The sequence below is a fragment of the Arachis ipaensis genome, chromosome B9 (genome assembly GCF_059453495.1).
Source record: "Arachis ipaensis isolate K30076 ecotype BB chromosome B9, ASM5945349v1, whole genome shotgun sequence".
Lineage (NCBI taxonomy): Eukaryota > Viridiplantae > Streptophyta > Magnoliopsida > Fabales > Fabaceae > Arachis > Arachis ipaensis.
In genome coordinates this window covers 9,033,021-9,050,202 of record NC_142444.1, presented here as the reverse complement: position 1 = coordinate 9,050,202, position 17,182 = coordinate 9,033,021, and the positions used below count along the sequence as shown (strand labels likewise).

Sequence of the window (17,182 nt, the reverse complement as noted above, 5' to 3'; positions counted from 1 at the left end):
TCTTTAGTTCCCAAAGGAGTAGTAAACTGCTACAAAATTGAGTGCTTTACAAACCTCAAAATGTATCTTTCTTCACATTTATTAAAAGATTTGGTAAGTTTTTTTAAGATTATAATTTCAGAAAAATATATCTAAGCACAATTTAATCTCTCTTCTCATGCACAACTAGCCATTTCAGGAAATGCCTACCATTACTTAGCTCTATTTTAGTGTTGTGTTAAGTTTAAATACCCCTGATTCAACCAATCAACCCCCTCCTCAGGGGCTAGCCAAAGTATCATATCCAATATTCCAATCAAGTCTATCAAAAGAAAAAAATGGATTAATATGATTTAAGAATAAAATTATATATTTTTAGGTTATTAAAAATTAAATTAATTAATCTGTTGCCACCTTGTCAAATATGTACTAGTTAGTAACAAACACCATTGGTTAAGTAATAAGCAAACACATTTCCTTTTCAATGGTGTTGAGTTTAGGTCGTGGACAAAGAAAAAAAAATATTATGGTTGGAAATTTTTAAACTGGATAAATCGAATTTAAGGTAACAATGTCCGAACAATAGTGCCAAAAAAAACTTGTTGAGAATAAATTATGTATGAAATCAAATCAAAATCATACAAATTTTCATGAATAACTATAAAATTTGACTATAAGATTATGAGCCAAATTATCTATTATATTATTATATATTTTTCAGCTACAAATAGTCAACCTATTTTCATGAATCTATTTCATCTTCAGAATTTGTCAAAAATGTAGTAAAAATCAATTATTTTTCTTTCTTTCTTTCTTTGCAAAAGAAGTTATCATCACGTTGTGAGAAGTTACAAAGAGAAAAAGAAAGTTAATACATGAATAAGAATTCAGAAGAAGAAAGAAACCTGTGTCCACTAGCATAGTTCTTTGAATTTCTTTGTGGAAGGGAGTGGTCCTCGGTCACTGGAGCTTCCAACTCCAACCCCACCTTCAGTATGCTCCATCTCAAGAATACCCCTAGGCCTTTTATTTTCCATGCCCAACTCCAATTTCAATTCCACCTGCTTCAACTGAGAATCAGGGGCAACAAGTGGATAAACCGCACACTCTCTGATCAACCAATCATGATCCTGACTCCACTGAAATGTGCAACAATAGAAATAGAATTCAATTGTGACCTTTAGGTTGCCCTTGTAAGACTCGCTCTGACTTCCGTATTTTAATTTGTATGCCTTAATTGCCTCTATGATGCCACCACGGTCAAATGACATATAAATATGATCAAAATCCCGTTCTGCAGGAACGTCATCAAGAAGAATTTTACTAGTTGAATATTTGTTCATGTCACTATCTTCCAGGTGGCATTGATACTGAAGAATAAGGCCATATTTGATTGGGGAAGGCCAACAGGGTGCGATAACAACGCAGAGAACGAAACTAGAACAGAGATCATAAGGCTGATCAAGTTCAAAAGTTATGGAAGCTCCCTTTGTTTGATACGTGAACCACTTTGGTATTCTGTGGTCTTGGTAGAAGATTCTGAAATTGATATCTGCAAACATTGTTCTTCGTCCTCCCCCTCCTCTTCTTTTAATCCTTCTTAACTCATATCGGTGCGCTAAGTCCCTTAAATATTGATGGAATGAATCAGTATGTTTCTGTACATGGAAATTCACACAATTATGAAATGAATCATCACTTCTGCCATCTTCTTTCGGCCTAAAATTTGTTAAACTTGATGATGCTATGGGCAACAATGTGCAGTTGTCTGCTTCCAAACGAATAATGGATGATGGAAGCTCTGGCAAAGATTGAAGCCTCCTGCAACCCTTTAATGACAATGTTTCCAGTGCTGAAAGATGCTTGATGGTCTCCGGCAACCTCACCACATAGCTTCCATCCAAAGCTAACTTTTGTAGCGACGATAGCTGGTTGATATTGTCGGGGAGCTCAAACAAGTAATGGCAATCCATAAAATACAGTTCACGCAATGATTGCAAGCCATTAAATACGAGATGCAGGTTTTCTTTGGAGCTTACTCGGCTGCATCTATGCAGCGAAAGCGTCTCGAGAGATTTCAAACAAGACAATTCCTTCGGAAGATTCTCAAGTCGATGGCCATCGACATGTAAGATTCTTGCTTTGCTGAAACGCCCAATGGATGGGTGTAACACTTTGACTCCCATCATTAAATCCAAGACTTCAACTTCTTCTGAAGACACAGAAAATTTAGCTAGACTTTTGCAGCCACTGACGTTGAGGTGCCAAAGTGATTTAAAATGAGTCTGGCTTTCAAGCGTCTCAAGCTTTGAGCAGCCAGTTAGATCCAAACGCTCAAGTGTGCTGCAAGATAAAATGGATGGATGGATGTTGCTTAAACTTCTACAGCCAAAGAGATCCACATTTCTAAGATTTTTTGCCTTAGACAGATCAGGGAGCTCCACCAATTCTTGGCATCCAGCTAGGTTTACATCCTTCAGATTAACAAGATCCTATAACAAAGAAAACGGAGACATCAATGGGAAATCATTAGTGGAAAGTGCCTTTTTCTGGCTAAAATCCGAAGCAAGTTAATACACAGGGACAAACCTGCATTTTGTTCCAGAGTCTTCTAAATTGACCATTAGGCATTTGAAGAGTGACAAGCTTTTCAGGACAAAAATTTGATGGTAGAGAAGGCAAAGGATATGCATGCCACTCAAGGTGCCTTAATTTCTCAGAAAAAGACTCCAACTCCTCAGGAAGCTGCAGACCAGATAATTTGCCATGCTCCCTTATGGAGATAAAGAATTTGAGATATTTTAGATTAGGCATCTTTTTGAAAGTGTCAACACTCAAGCTTAGGTTTTGTCGAATTTGATATGTATCTAACTTCATGCCTTGAATTGCACCAGTTCCCTGACAAAACACAGAGAAAAAGAAAAGCAAATTGAATCAAATTAATGAGTCTTGTTAAAAGGAAATGTGTGTGTCTGTTACCTTATTGTTTTTGAGAACATCACAAGTATCATCAAGATCCCACAGTCGACTACGATCTTCAGGATTTTCAATAGATTCTTGACGAACGATCTCCCAACCCATTTGTTGTATCAAGTCATGCATCCCTACAGAATCATTAGATATAGTTATGAGAGCCTTATCAAGAAGGGATCTCATGCCAATAACTGGGTAGAGGCTGCAACTGTCTAACAGACTAACTATGTTTTCTTTTAGTTCACCCTTAAGAAAACACGCAATGTCTAGAAATATTTGTTGCTCCTCATAATCTAACTCATCATAGCTCAACCTTAGCACAGTTTGAATTTCTTCATTGGGAATCTTCTCGATTTTGTTCAGCGCACTTTCCCATTCAGCTTCAGTTTTAGAATGAAGGAAAGAACCCAACACTACTAAGGCTAGGGGGACACCTTTGCAATAGTTAACTGCCTTTCTTGATAGCTCTTTATATCCCACTTCCGGAGAGTCTTCATTAAATGCATTCAAGCTGAACAATGTAAGGGATGTAGGGAAATCTAACCCCTCCACCTCATGTATTTTCTCAACTCTCCTGTTTTGCAGCACACTTTTATCTCTAGTTGTAATGATGATCTTACTACCTGGACCATAGGATTCAAGCTCCCCAACAAGGTATTTCAACTGCTTCGAACTACTCACATCATCAAGAACTATGAAATTGCTTTGTCTGCGGATCCTGCACTCAACAAAAGTTGATTTTGCTGTGCTACTTTGGCGAACTTTTTCATTTAACAGCACTGAGTAAAGTTGATCGCGTAAATCATGTAGTCCTTGCACATGATCTCCTGATCTTTCCCGTATATTTTCCAAGAAGCATGAACCTTCGAACCCATGAGAGTATTTGTCAAATATATATCTCGCAATAGTTGTTTTGCCTATCCCACCTATCCCCCATATACCAACCGATCGAGCTTCTCTTAGTAATGATTCTAAAGGGGCAGACTTTTCCTGAATACCAACAAGGCCTTTAAAATCATTGGGTGGGTAATGGTAAATTAGCTTTTGCAAAACGTCTTTGACAATCCTTTGAATGAGTTCAGTGTCATCCCTACAGTATGAAATAGAGCATAAAAATTTAATTAAGTGAAAGAACCATTATTCATTATAGCGCGCATTGATTGCAATTTTGACTTTTTAGATTCCTTAAAACTATATATGCAAATCTATCCCTGAACTTTCTTAAATATGTGTTCCCCCTAAAATAATTGCACTATACATTAGGTATGAACAAATCTAATATACAATTTTGATATAAATTTTTTTAAAATTTTATACTAAGTTTGGAGTAAAGATCCAAATGACCCTTGAAATTTGTCTCGCGCCTTAAAATAGCCCCCAAAATTTCATTTAACCCAATTTAAATTCTCAAATGTGGGTTCTTGATGTCTTTGGATTCATCTTTGCTTTGCCCAACTTCCATGTGACTGAGACTTAATGGAATTATCATAAACTTGATTGTCACCATCAAAATTTGGAATTCAAATTAGATTAATTGAAATTTCAAAGAACATTTTGAGGCGCGAAACAAATTCCAGGCGTCATTTGGCATTTTGCTCATTATATTTGCTCACCATGGATTAAAAATTTATCAATCAGACCTGAGACTAAAATACGCATTACATTAAATTGAGGTAGGTAAAGTGCAATTTAGTAGAATCCATTTACTGAATAATGAAGAATTTCATAGTTTACTATTTGGCAAACGAATCATTACCTATAGGAGCGGGAGTGAGAATCCCAGCCAGCCAAATCAGCTGCTTCAGCCAGAGCATCCTTCCATTTTTGAATCTTGTTTATATCAAGCATGGAATTTTGCATGTGCTTCTTCTCAAACGCTTCTTTGTAACTTCCATTCTGCTTCCTTACATGTGATGGATCAATCTCATAGAACACAGGTATAACAACCTGTCCATATTCTTTTCTACACTCCAATATCCTCACGAGTTCTTCAAGGCACCACTTGGAGTCAGCATAGTTCTCCGAGAAGACGATAACAGACACATACGAATCCTCGATTGCGCGAAAGAGCGACGGCGAGATCTCATCGCCTTTGTGAAGCTCGTAATCGATGAAGGTCTTTATTCGCTTTCTGCACAGAGCTTCGTGAAGATGACAGGTGAAGTTGGTGCGCGTGTCCTCACCCCTAAAACTGATAAACACATCGTACTTTCCATGAGTACTCAACGGACCAACCAAACGGGAAGATAATGAAGAAGAAGGAGGAGGTGGAGGAGGAGGAAGCTGTAACTGCCTTACGGCCGGGTCGGGTTCGGGTTCAGATGAAGCGGCAGCAGAATCAAGAGGGAGGTTGGGGAAGAGGAAGAGTCGCATGCGAGCAGTTTTAGGGGAAGCGCTGTGGAGTTGATCGTACTCGATCATCATGTTTTCGAGGTCGTCATCGTCGGTGACGGAGATAAGGGAGTCGAGATCCTCGCCGGGAAGCTGGTACTTGAAGGAGACGTCGGCGGAGGCGGAGGCGGCATTGCAGAGGGTGGCAAGCTTGGCGAGCATTGCGGGGAAGGTTATGGTGGTGCGGTGGACGTAGACGATCTTGGTGTGGCCGCCGACGTAGGAGAGCTTAGTGTGGTCGAGTGTGTCGCGTTGAATCTTGCCGCCGTAGCTGCACATGAATTTTGCCTTGTAGTTCTCCATCTTCTTTTTTCGTTTTGGATTCTGGGTTTGGAGTTTGAGAGAGTAAAGAAGAAGGATGCGGGTCAACGCAAATACTCATCCATTTATATGGTCTGGAAAAGAAATAAAAAATTCAAAATACGTACATATCAGATAGTGTTTTTGGTGCTCCATACCAGGATCACTTGTACAGTAACCATTTTCATAACCATTTTTTCTTCTTTTAGCTAGTATTATACACCGAATTTATATGTATCCATTATTCCAGTCAAATTAAATCATTACCATAAATAAATTTTTTATTGATAAATCTTCTAGAGTGTTATTTATATTACTGAATACAATCCATCTTGCATTGAATCGGTACACGATTCGTAGCCACTGTTTTGGACACTGCTAGTGCTACTACTGCCATGCTCAAATGTGCCAGATGGATCGTCAAACAAGCGAAGACTCTTGGTCAAACTTAGGTCTGAATTGTGTTTGATTTGATGCTTCTGTCTTATATTCTTCAACTCCATTGCAACCATTCCCATGCTAGGCCTTTCTTTTGCATGAAGTCTCAAACACTTTGCTGCAAGTAGAGCAACTTGGATGAATTCGTCTTCATTTTCTTTATTCACAATCCCAGTTTCAAGAATATCAAGCCAGCAATTCTTTTCCAAGGTTAAGATGAACTGCTTAGCAAGAAAGGGAAATCCTCCATCTGGTTTCTCAACATGAATTGTTTTCTCCCCTATTATCAGTTCGGCGAGAACGACACCAAAACCATACACATCACTTTTCTCAGTAAGTTGGCCCGTGTGAATATACTCTGGGTCCAAATAATAAAGATCTAGTCCAATTTCATGCATCGAACTCAAACTTAGATTCCTAAAATCAAACAATAATTTGGCAGTATAAGTGTCATCAAGGAGAATATTGCCACTTGAGACCTTTGAGTGGATAATTGGTATTGTGGCACCTGAGTGCAAATAATCTAGAGCTCTAGCTGCCTCTGTTGCTATCTGTAGACGAGTTTTCCATGATAAGTTGATCTTCTCTTCCTTGTGTAGGTGGTCAAAAACGGTACCATTATTGAAAAATTCATAAACCAGTAAAGGAACTTCACTCTCTAAACAACAACCCAAGATGGGGACCACATTCCTATGCCTGATTTGTTCTAGAAGAACCAACCAATCAATGAATTCCTCGATTACGTTCTGATCTAGTTCCCTGAACTTCTTGATAGCAACAACCCTATTATTGGACAAAATTCCTTTGAAAACCGTACTAATATGTCCTTTACCAATGATTAGTCTCTCATCAAAGTTGTTGGTGGCCTTAATAAGTTGCTCTAATGTGAAGATTTTAGCATTTAAAAGCTTTTGTTGTAAAATGGGACCACCATTTTTTTTAAGAACTTGTCTTTCAAGTTGATTAGTTTCCTTTTCAGATACCTCAGGTATATGCAAAAAGCTCCTACAATCAGGATTAGAAGTCCAACGCCTAAACCTATGCATGGTTAAGACATGGGAAAAGTAATAAGCACATGCAAGTGAAAAGGAAAAGAAAAACAGAACTGAATAATTGTGCTTTGCATACCAATTATTGCACCCTTGGTAAGTACAAGGGTTCGGTGGCATCCTTTACCTTCCCTTTTTCCATCTCCAGATTCCCCAGCAGGACAAAAGCACTCGAACGACCCTTCAGTTTCACGGCAATGATGTTCACTGATGCAATTATGGGTGTTATCTGCAAGGGTGGTGCACCAGAATTAATATTGCAACTCTCATTTTTTACATGTTAATATTAATTTTTAGGTGCATTCTATGGTGTCTATCTATATTTGCCTAAGTTACTAAAAGAAGATAAAAATTAATATTTAAATTAAAAAATATAAAAATAAATAATTTTTTAATATTTAAAACTTACCATACAAGGTAAGTTCAATAATTTCGACACCAAAGTTATAGGCACCATAGAATTTGCCTAATTTTTATGTCTAACAAAACCAAATAAAGATGAAAACTTCAACATAAACTTTATCTCTAAACATAATTACATAGTCATGCTAATATGACCAACACATTTATACGTAACATGTCTAAACATTACAACTCATTTTTTTCAGTATGGGTTATACTTTTTCTTTCAGTATACATGCAATATGCTTGTCTAAAATTTAATTAAAAACACAATAGTACCTCGGCAACCTTCCAGATCGTATGGATTTCCCTCGAAGCCTTTATTACATCTCCATCGGTAACCAAATCCATTGTTGGAATCCTAGCAACTGCTATTACCCCTGCATATATGCCGATAGATGTTTTGGCGGGAAACTTCACGACCCAGTTCTCCAACGCTCCAATCAATAACCATGGGAACCCTCTCCAACGATGCCCCCTTCATCAAATGACTCACCGAAAATTCGTAGCCACCCTTTTTTGCCATAAAGGAGTAGCTGCAGTTGTTGAATCCCCACGATGTGTTGAAATTGGAGAAGCTATTCGCCTCTATGCTGATATTATTGTTCTTCATGGCAAGAGGAATATCCACCTTACAGCACCCTATCCCCGTGCAACTCTCATCGTTTTGAATATCAGCCATGTTATTGCACCTTGTCAAGCACCCTGTTGTGTTCTCTATGCTGCCATGAATAATATTATTGATGAACCCGTAAGTGTCACACCCTACACTTACGAAGCTGTTTTCTTCCTTAGAAGTCACGAAAGCCGTCCCTATAGGAAGTCTGGCTTCGTTGCCTTGCTTTCTTACTCTGTTATTATCTTGGTTGTGATCTTCTCTACCTACCTTGGAAATCAAAGCAGGCATGCCCAGTTGACTTTTGAGGGAGATCTTCCATATTTTGAGGTCAACGCCTCTGAGATATAAAGTTGAGTCTTTGCAGACAAGTTCCAAGCTTTGTTTCAAGAAACAGCTTTTACTGGTGATTGATGGAACTCCTATGCCAAACGGCGGGTATGGAATTAAAACATCCCCACATGTTTCAGTGCAACCAGGAAGGGCTTGCGTAGCTGCGGCTACTATCTTTGCCAGAACAATTACCATTACAAACACCAACCTCGTTTTCATTTCTATTGGATTAAGAAATAATTAACCATTCTAACTAAGATTGGTGTGTCTTGAATGGAGGGTTTAACTTGTTTTTTAGTAGGGTTTCTTTTCAATTTTCTTATCCAGTTTGTTGACCTCGAAGTAGGGGTATTCATGGATCGGATCCGATCCGCATATTCGCGGTATTTATCCGAATTCGACCCGAGAAAATTGCGGATATAGATCCGATTCGCGAAGCTATCGGATCGGATCCGATCCGATCCGATCCGATCGGCACACTAATCGAATCGGATTGCGGATTTTGTGTAAGTATCTGCATATCCGCGTATCCGCAAAAATAAAGAAATAAATAAGTAAACATTCTTTTTATGTATTATTTCAACTAATAATTATCCTATATGTTGTATTATTTTAATTTATTATTTAAAAAAAATATGTTTAATATTATTTTAAAAGTAAACATATTTAAAAGAATAGGAAAAATAAATTTTATTGATATTTTTTTAATAAAATTAAATTTTTTAAAATATATTTGTGTTTTAAGGATATATCCGATCTGATTGCGGATCGGATCGAATCAGATTCAAACTTAAAAACTGCGAATATAGGATCCAATCTGATAATTTTAGTGCGAAACAAATTGAAATTTTAGCTATATTCGATTCGATCCAATCCGGGTTCAGTCCTACTTGAAAGGAGAAGTGGAGGACTCACTAGCTAGATCCAAGCGCACTGCCAGCATAAATAAGACAATATAATGGGAAGAAATTGCATTGTTCTTTTCCCCTTTTAGGCATACAAAGATATCTAGCATCCTAACTCGGAATTTGTTTGGTGCTTATAAAATTTTGGTGTTTGTTTCGGTATAATAAATTTATATGTATCGATACGATAATTAAAATGTAGATAAATTAAAATACGGATTATAATTTTCATATTAACGTTTAATTTTTATTTTTTAAATATATATTGTAATATTATTTTTATTAAAATATCTTTATAATTTAATAAAAAAAAAATTTTTTATAATTATACAAAAAGTCAAAAACTTCGTCTATGTTACACTTGTGGTACATAGCCAGTTCTAAACTCGGATAAAGGAGGAGGGTTGTGTTAGATCTTCGGCAACCAACATAAAAATATAGCCGAACCCCATGACATGAATCAAAGACATTATTGCGCTAAAGCTAGGTCGTTGTCCGGAAGCAACGCGCCGTATGGCTCGAGTACGGTGTCAAAGCAAGAGCCGCTGCATCGGTGCCCAGATGTAGTGTTAAATGAGCAAGGGTTCTCGCGTTTTCGTGAACGGACGAGGGTAAATAAGCTAGTTCACAAAGTAAAAGGTAAAGGTCGAAGTGACAGAAGGTTGGGATTTGGGACATGGAACATAGGCACTCTAACAGGAAAGTCTATGGAGGTGGTGGACACCATGACAAGGAGGAAGATTAACATTATGTGCCTACAAGAAACGAAATGGGTTGGTGCAAAGGCTAGGGAGTTGGATACTTCTGGTTTCAAACTTTGGAATACAGGAAAGGTGAAGAATAGGAATGGGGTTGGAATAATTGTGGATAAGCAGTGGAAGAAGGACGTAGTGGATGTCAAGAGGGGGGGAGATCGGATCATCTCTATCAAACTTGTGGTAGAGGGAGGTGCTTTCCATGTGATTAGCGCCTATGCACCGCAAGTGGGTTCGGACGAACAACACAAGATAAGGTTTTGGGAGGATCTAGAGAGTTTGGTTCAAGGCATACCTTTGGGAGATAAGATTTTCTTAGGAGGAGATTTAAATGGCCATGTTGGGAGAGAAGTGACTGGATATGGGAGTATTCACGAAGGCCATGGTTTCGGGGTGATCAATGCCGAGGGTAAAACTATTTTGGACTTTTCCTCAACTTTTGATCTTCTAATCGCAAATACATGTTTTAAAAAGAGAGACGAACATCTTATAACCTATAAGAGTGGCATGACAAGCTCTCAAATCGACTTCTTCTTGTTGAGGAGAGTCGACCGGAAATTTTGCATTAACTGTAAAATTATCCCGGGAGAGAGTTTGACAACACAACATAGGGTGCTCGTCATGGATTTTCGCGTTGAGCAAAAGTTGAGGAAAAGACATCATACGAAGAACCCAAGAATGAGGTGGTGGCAGATGAAAGGTGAGGAACAAAAAAGCTTCCTAAGACAGGTAGGAGAAGAGGCAAAGTGGGATGGGAATGGAAGCGCGGAAGAGATATGGAGGGAGATGGCAGAAGTTATTAGAAGAATAGCAAAAGAAAGTTTTGGTGAATCTAAAGGAATAGGACCAAGAGACAAGGAGTCCTGGTGGTGGAATGCGAGTATACAAGAAAAGATAAAGATAAAATGGGAATGCTTTAAAGAGTGGTCTTTATGTCGCAATGCAGATAACTGGAAAAAATATAAGGAGGCTAAGAAATAGACAAAAGTGGTTGTAAGTGAAGCAAGAACAAGAGCATATGAGGGTCTCTACCAGTCTTTGGGTATGAAAGAAGGAGAAAAAGGTATATATAGAATCGCAAAGAGTCGGGAAAGAAGAACGAGAGATTTGGATCAGGTTAAGTGCATAAAGGATAAGGATGGAGAGATGTTGGTTCAAGAGGAAAAGATTAATGAAAGGTGGAAGAACTACTTCTACGAGTTATTTAATGAGGGACAGAAGACTCTTCCGAGCCTTGGTCGATTATGCACAAGGGAAGAAGACCAAAACTTTGACTACTATCAAAGGATTCGAGACTTCGAGGTAAAAGAGGCTCTAAAGCAGATGAAAAATGGCAGGGCAGTAGGACCTGATAATATCCCGATTGAGGTTTGGAAGGGTCTTGGAGAAAAAGGCATCAACTGGTTAACCAAGCTTTTTAATGAGATTTTAAGGTCAAAGAAGATGCCTGATGAGTGGAGAAAGAGCACCTTGGTACCTATCTACAAGAATAAGGGGGATATACAGAGTTGCGGAAACTATAGAGGGATTAAGCTTATGAGTCATACTATGAAGTTATGGGAAAGGGTGATAGAACGGAGGTTGAGAAAAGAGACACAAGTAACAGAGAACTAATTTGGATTTATGCCAGACAGATCTACCACTGAAGCGATATACCTATTAAGAAGGATGATGGAAAGGTATCATAGTAATAAAAGGGATCTACATATGGTGTTTATTGATTTAGAAAAAGCGTATGATAGGGTACCAAGGGAGGTCTTATGGAAGGTTTTAGAAAAGAGGAGAGTAAGGATCGCATATATTCGGGCAATTAAAGACATGTATAATGGGGCCACAACTAGTGTGAAGACTCAAGGTGTTGTGACAGAGGAATTCCTTATTGGTATAGGATTACACCAGGGATCATCCTTAAGTCCATACCTTTTCACATTAGTCTTAGAAGTACTCACAAAGCACATCCAAGAGCCTGTGCCATGGTGCATGCTTTTTGCCGATGATATCGTCCTTATGGGAGAGTCAAGGGAAGACCTAAATAAGAAGTTGGAGTTATGGAGAGAAGCTCTAGAAGTGTATGGTCTGCGCATAAGCCGTAGCAAGACGGAATATATGGAGTGTAAGTTCAGTCTGAGAAGGGAAAACCCCAATATATAGGTGAAGATTGGAGAAAACATCCTACAAAAAGTTAAAAGTTTTAAGTATCTTGGGTGCATCATACAGGATAATGGAGAGATTGAACAGGATGTAAATTATAGGATCCAAGCAGGTTGGTCAAAATGGCGGAGTGCATCTAATTTTATATGCGACAAAAAAGTACCTTTAAAACTTAAAGGTAAATTCTATCGCACCGCTATAAGACCGGCTATGCTGTATGGTACGGAGTGTTGGGCGGCTAAAGGGGAACACGAACATAAGCTGAGTGTGGCAGAGATGAAGATGTTGAGATGGATGAGTGGTCATACGCGATTGGATAAAATAAGGAATGAAGATATAAGGGAGAGAGTTGGAGTAGCACCCATTGTGGAAAAGATAGTTGAATCGCGTCTCAAGTGGTTTGGACATATGAGAAGAAGACCGATAGAACATCCAGTCAGGAGGGTGGATGAGATGGAAGATGGACAAAGGGCGAAAGGCAGAGGAAGACCTAAAAAGACCATCCATGAGGTGGTCAAATGAGATCTACATGTAAACAGTCTCTCTGTAGACATGATACATGACAGAGCACAATGGCGTCGTTTGATTCATGTAGCCGACCCCACTTAGTGGGACAAGACTTTGTTGTTGTTGTTGTATACAAAAAGTCAAAAATACTTTAATATTCTTCTTCTTATGTTGAATACAAATTATTTTTTAAATTAATTAAATTTTAACATTCAACTAACTTTAATCTTATAGTTTAAAATCTTAAATAATTTAAAAATTATACAAAAGCTCATCTGATTATTCATCTATACTAAAAGAAATTTTTTCCAATTTCATTAATACTCTCCATAAACTCTAATCTCTTATACTCATTCATACCAAAAAATATATCTAAAAAACTAAAAAAAAAAAGTGTTCTTCGTCTTGACTGGATTTTCTCACCTCTTTCAAACGTCTCTTACTCTCAATTCTCAGACTCAAACTCTCTCTCCTCTCTCACTTCCACTACCACTAGCCCACTAGAGTTTCTCTCAGTCTCACTCGAGTCTCGTCTCAGTCACACTTGCTGGCGTCTCGTCATTCGTCTCGCCTCGTTGCCGGGGTCGCCGGGGTCTCAACGTCTTGCGGCCTTTCTTGGGCTCCTTGTCGCCGGCAACAGAAGCAACTCGTCAGGTCGTCGTGGCTCGTCGTCTTGTCTTCTGGTTTCGGGTCCTCGCCGTCACCAAGTGGCTCGTCGCTTGGGTTTAAGGTATTTCTAGGAATTCTTTGCACAAGAGGCATGCCATTGGTGAAAAGAAGGTAGTTTAGAGGAAGAAGAGAAAGTATGCTTTCACTCTCTTTTCCAATTCTCTGTGTTTTCCTTAATTTTTGTTTTTTTTTTCGAAGAGCCTTAGTTTCTGTTAGTTTCAAAATCAAATTCCCCCCGAATTTCAACGCTCGTCTGAATTTCAACCCAAATCCTCTGTCCAGATTCAATCCTCTGTCCGAATTTCACATTTATTTTTTAGTTATTTTTACGAAGGTTCATTCATTTGTGCTAAGTGATTTCAATTAGTTTATAAGTTTTTATTACCGTAGAACTAACTCTCAGACAAAAAAGCCAAGTTCCTAGTTATTTACAAGTTATCTTGGAAGTGATTATACTCCTTGTACAGATTGCACAGAATATAAGAACTCAAGTAAGATTTTATGTCACTATCTAGCTATATAGAGTAGACCAAAAAATACTTAATATGCTAATCTAATTCCTTTGAACAAACTAGGGTCCCTATGCTTGAAATTTTTCCATTTGATGTTAACCGACTTAGACTTAATTATTTAAGTCTCATTCTCTGTTCCTGCATGTGCTTTCTTTCTTTCTTTTTATCCGTGCCTTTATTGTGAGTTTTAACACTATAAGATAGGACCATAGATTTTTGTGAAGAGTATATAATAGAGAGGCCACTTGATGTATAGTGTAACTCATTGTAGAGAGAAAGCTATGATTCTGATTTCTTCTTTTATGATCAATAACAAATCACAAAACTTAATTCTTTTTATTCTATAGTTTATTGCTTTCTATCTTTCTGATTCAAGATAGTTCCACTTAGTTTTCTTGCCAAAATTGATAAGCAGTAGCTCCATGATCTGCCAGTTGTAATGAATTTTATTTATAATACCTAGCAACCTCTTGAGTATATCTCTGACTTCTTTTATGTTGGTGCATTGGTTCTTTTAATCAGCATTATAGAACTTGAAAGTGAGTCTGGCATTTTTCTATCAGATAAAGAAGTACTTATTTATTTGCTACTCTATTAAACTTGAAAGTATCATGTGTAATTTAAACATATGCTTGCAGATGAATCAATTTCTTGGAGGTGGTATCCTTGACTCTTCAGGATCATTGCCACTTGGACTGCACAATCATATAGAACTCCCTTCAAACAAAAGTTTTTATTACAAACACACATCTAATGCTTTCTTGACTTGATTCTACCAGAAAATCGGAAAACAGTAACAATAGCTATAATGAGTATGTATTTATAATGGTTTTCTGCTTGAAATCCAACAATGTTAACAAGCTAAGAAAAAGTGAATAGTTTCCTAGTCTTGGTTGAGAACAAGATAACTCGGAATTAAAGATAGAAGGGACTTGTTATATTAGAGACCATGCATTTGGATTCAAGAAAACTGGAAATCAAAGATAAGAAGAAATTTTGCATGAGGATTTCATTTGACCTATCTTAATTTCGATAGTTATGGTTTTATTTTATTTGAGACTTTTAATTTGGTTACATTACATGTAATAATTCTATAGTTGCTCTGTAGTCTTAGTAATGAAATTTTAAATTTGATGACACTCCAAGTTTTGGTTCCTACAAGGGATTTTGTAACATGAAAATGCATGACTTTTATTTAAGAAGGAAAACTATAGGGTACCAATATACTATTTACAAATTTATTGTCAACAATAATTAATATTAAAGACTCCTCCACTAAAAGACACATATATAAAGAGACATTCAGAAAACATATCAACAAAGACACTTCCATTAGAAACGGCCATAAAAAAAATATTTTCATTAGACACATCTAGAAAAATATTTTCATTAAACACAGCCATAGGCAAGAGTTAGCAGAAATTGGTAAAATCCTTATTGATTATATAGCGGAATTGATTTAAGAATTAAAAGGAATCTTATTCAGATTACTCTGGAGAGTCGGGAGGATCAACAACTTAGGATCAAAGAGCAAGTTTTGCATCAAGAACTTAACGCTGTCCTTCTTCAAGAAGAGCTGTTGTGGTATCAAAAATCTAGAGAACAATGGGTGAGATGTGGAGACAGAAATACAAATTTTTTTCATCTGCAGACAGTTATCAGGAGAAAGAGGAACAAAATTCATGGGTTATTTTTGGAGGATAGGTCTTGGGCCACGGAGACTATGGGTGTGTTTGGGGTTCACGTTGAGGAATAGAAAAGCACGTTTGAGCGTCTTGAACGTTTCATTGTCATGTTTGGCAACTTTTTGGACCCCCTAACCCAGAAGTGCTTTCACCTCTGAACGTACGTTCACGTGAAGCTAAAAATTCAAGCTTCTGCGTTCACGTTGGGAAAGTTAATTATCGTTGGAGAAATTAGATAAAAAATTTGTTCCATATCTACCAACTGTACCCTTCATTTATTCTATAAAAATTTATTTCACACTTTATGAATGTTCTTCTCTATATGTTCTTGGTTACAAATTTGTTTTTCAGATTTATTTTCATCACTGCCAAGGTAAAGATTTTAATTTTTTTTATTATTTTTAGTTCTTTCTTTCATATTTTGATTTTTATATTTTTTATTGTATTTTTTATTTATATGATAAATATTTTTCATATCATTTTTCTGATGTTATTTTTTTAATTTTCTATTGTTATATTTTTATTGTATTTTTTTATTTATATGACAACTATTGTTAATATAAATTTTTATTTTTATTAATTTTTATGATATTTTTATGATATTTTTTGTTTATATAAATTATTTTTTTCTATCCTTTATTGTACTATATTTATATTGTGTATAAAATTTTTTATTTTTTTATTTGATTTTTTTATATGAATTTTATTTACTTTTTATTATAATTTTTTTCTTCATATAATATATGTTGTTGGTTGTGATTATTATATACTATGTTTGTATGATTTTTTTTTATTTTTTTATTTTTATTGTACTTCTTACTGTACTTTATTTTTGTTTTTATTATATATTAATTATAAGTAACAAAAGAGTATAAATAATAAAAATTTATAGTCTAAAATAACACTAAATTAAAGAGTACTAACGACACTAAAATAAATTATAAAATATCTTTTTTGTTTAATATTATAAAATGTATAGTACTCCCTTTTATATTTTTATTTCTTATTTTTTTTTAGTTTATGTGAATTTTTTTTATTATTTACTGTTCTTTATGTTTAATATGTAAAGTGTCTTTTTTATTTTTTATTCGACGATGTAAAATTTATAATTATAATTCTCATATATTATATTTTATTGTAACTTTTTTATAATATAGATTAATAGATCCCATTAAAAAAGACAAATTAAATAAAAAATTATTCATAAGTATTAATAAAATTATGAATGTTGGATGCTAAAAAAGTCTTATATTGTCAATTTTTATATGTTACTTTAATTTAGTAAGTAAATACTAACATTATTATAAAATAAATTAAAAAGATTTATTCAAATATCTAAAGTAAAATAATAGAATAATATTCAAAATTATTTTAATTGATGTCTCTTTTAGTAATTTTTCATCTAAAAGTGATTTTGAGTAGTATAATCCAAACAACATTTATTTTACTATAATCCATTTTGACATAAAGATTGCCAAACATAAATCACGTTAACACAAACTTACTTTTCATCAAAA

General features: G+C 36.0%; 3 protein-coding genes and 1 long non-coding RNA gene across 4 annotated transcripts; 1 reads left to right on the top strand and 3 right to left on the bottom strand.

The window, feature by feature from the left end:
* Positions 1-785: 785 nt before the first annotated feature.
* Positions 786-5,846, bottom strand: LOC107616538 (disease resistance protein RML1B-like). Its single transcript, XM_016318489.3, has 4 exons — positions 4,709-5,846; positions 2,959-4,042; positions 2,569-2,877; positions 786-2,471 (listed from the first exon to the last, which is right to left on the bottom strand). Exons 1-4 carry the CDS (start codon positions 5,644-5,646, stop codon positions 894-896), a joined length of 3,909 nt encoding a protein of 1,302 aa, XP_016173975.2. The 5' UTR covers positions 5,647-5,846; the 3' UTR covers positions 786-893.
* Positions 5,847-5,951: 105 nt separating this feature from the next.
* Positions 5,952-7,883, bottom strand: LOC107616546 (putative wall-associated receptor kinase-like 16). Its single transcript, XM_088498638.1, has 3 exons — positions 7,812-7,883; positions 7,235-7,359; positions 5,952-7,119 (listed from the first exon to the last, which is right to left on the bottom strand). Exons 1-3 carry the CDS (start codon positions 7,881-7,883, stop codon positions 5,952-5,954), a joined length of 1,365 nt encoding a protein of 454 aa, XP_088354764.1.
* A 10-nt stretch (positions 7,884-7,893) lies between these two features.
* LOC148543679 (wall-associated receptor kinase 2-like) lies at positions 7,894-8,676 on the bottom strand. The gene has a single exon (XM_088498637.1). It carries the CDS (start codon positions 8,674-8,676, stop codon positions 7,894-7,896), a length of 783 nt encoding a protein of 260 aa, XP_088354763.1.
* A 4,492-nt stretch (positions 8,677-13,168) lies between these two features.
* Positions 13,169-15,188, top strand: LOC148543678 (uncharacterized). The gene is made up of 2 exons (XR_015899505.1): positions 13,169-13,602; positions 14,619-15,188. It is a non-coding gene; the product is annotated as an uncharacterized LOC148543678 (long non-coding RNA).
* Positions 15,189-17,182: the final 1,994 nt, after the last annotated feature.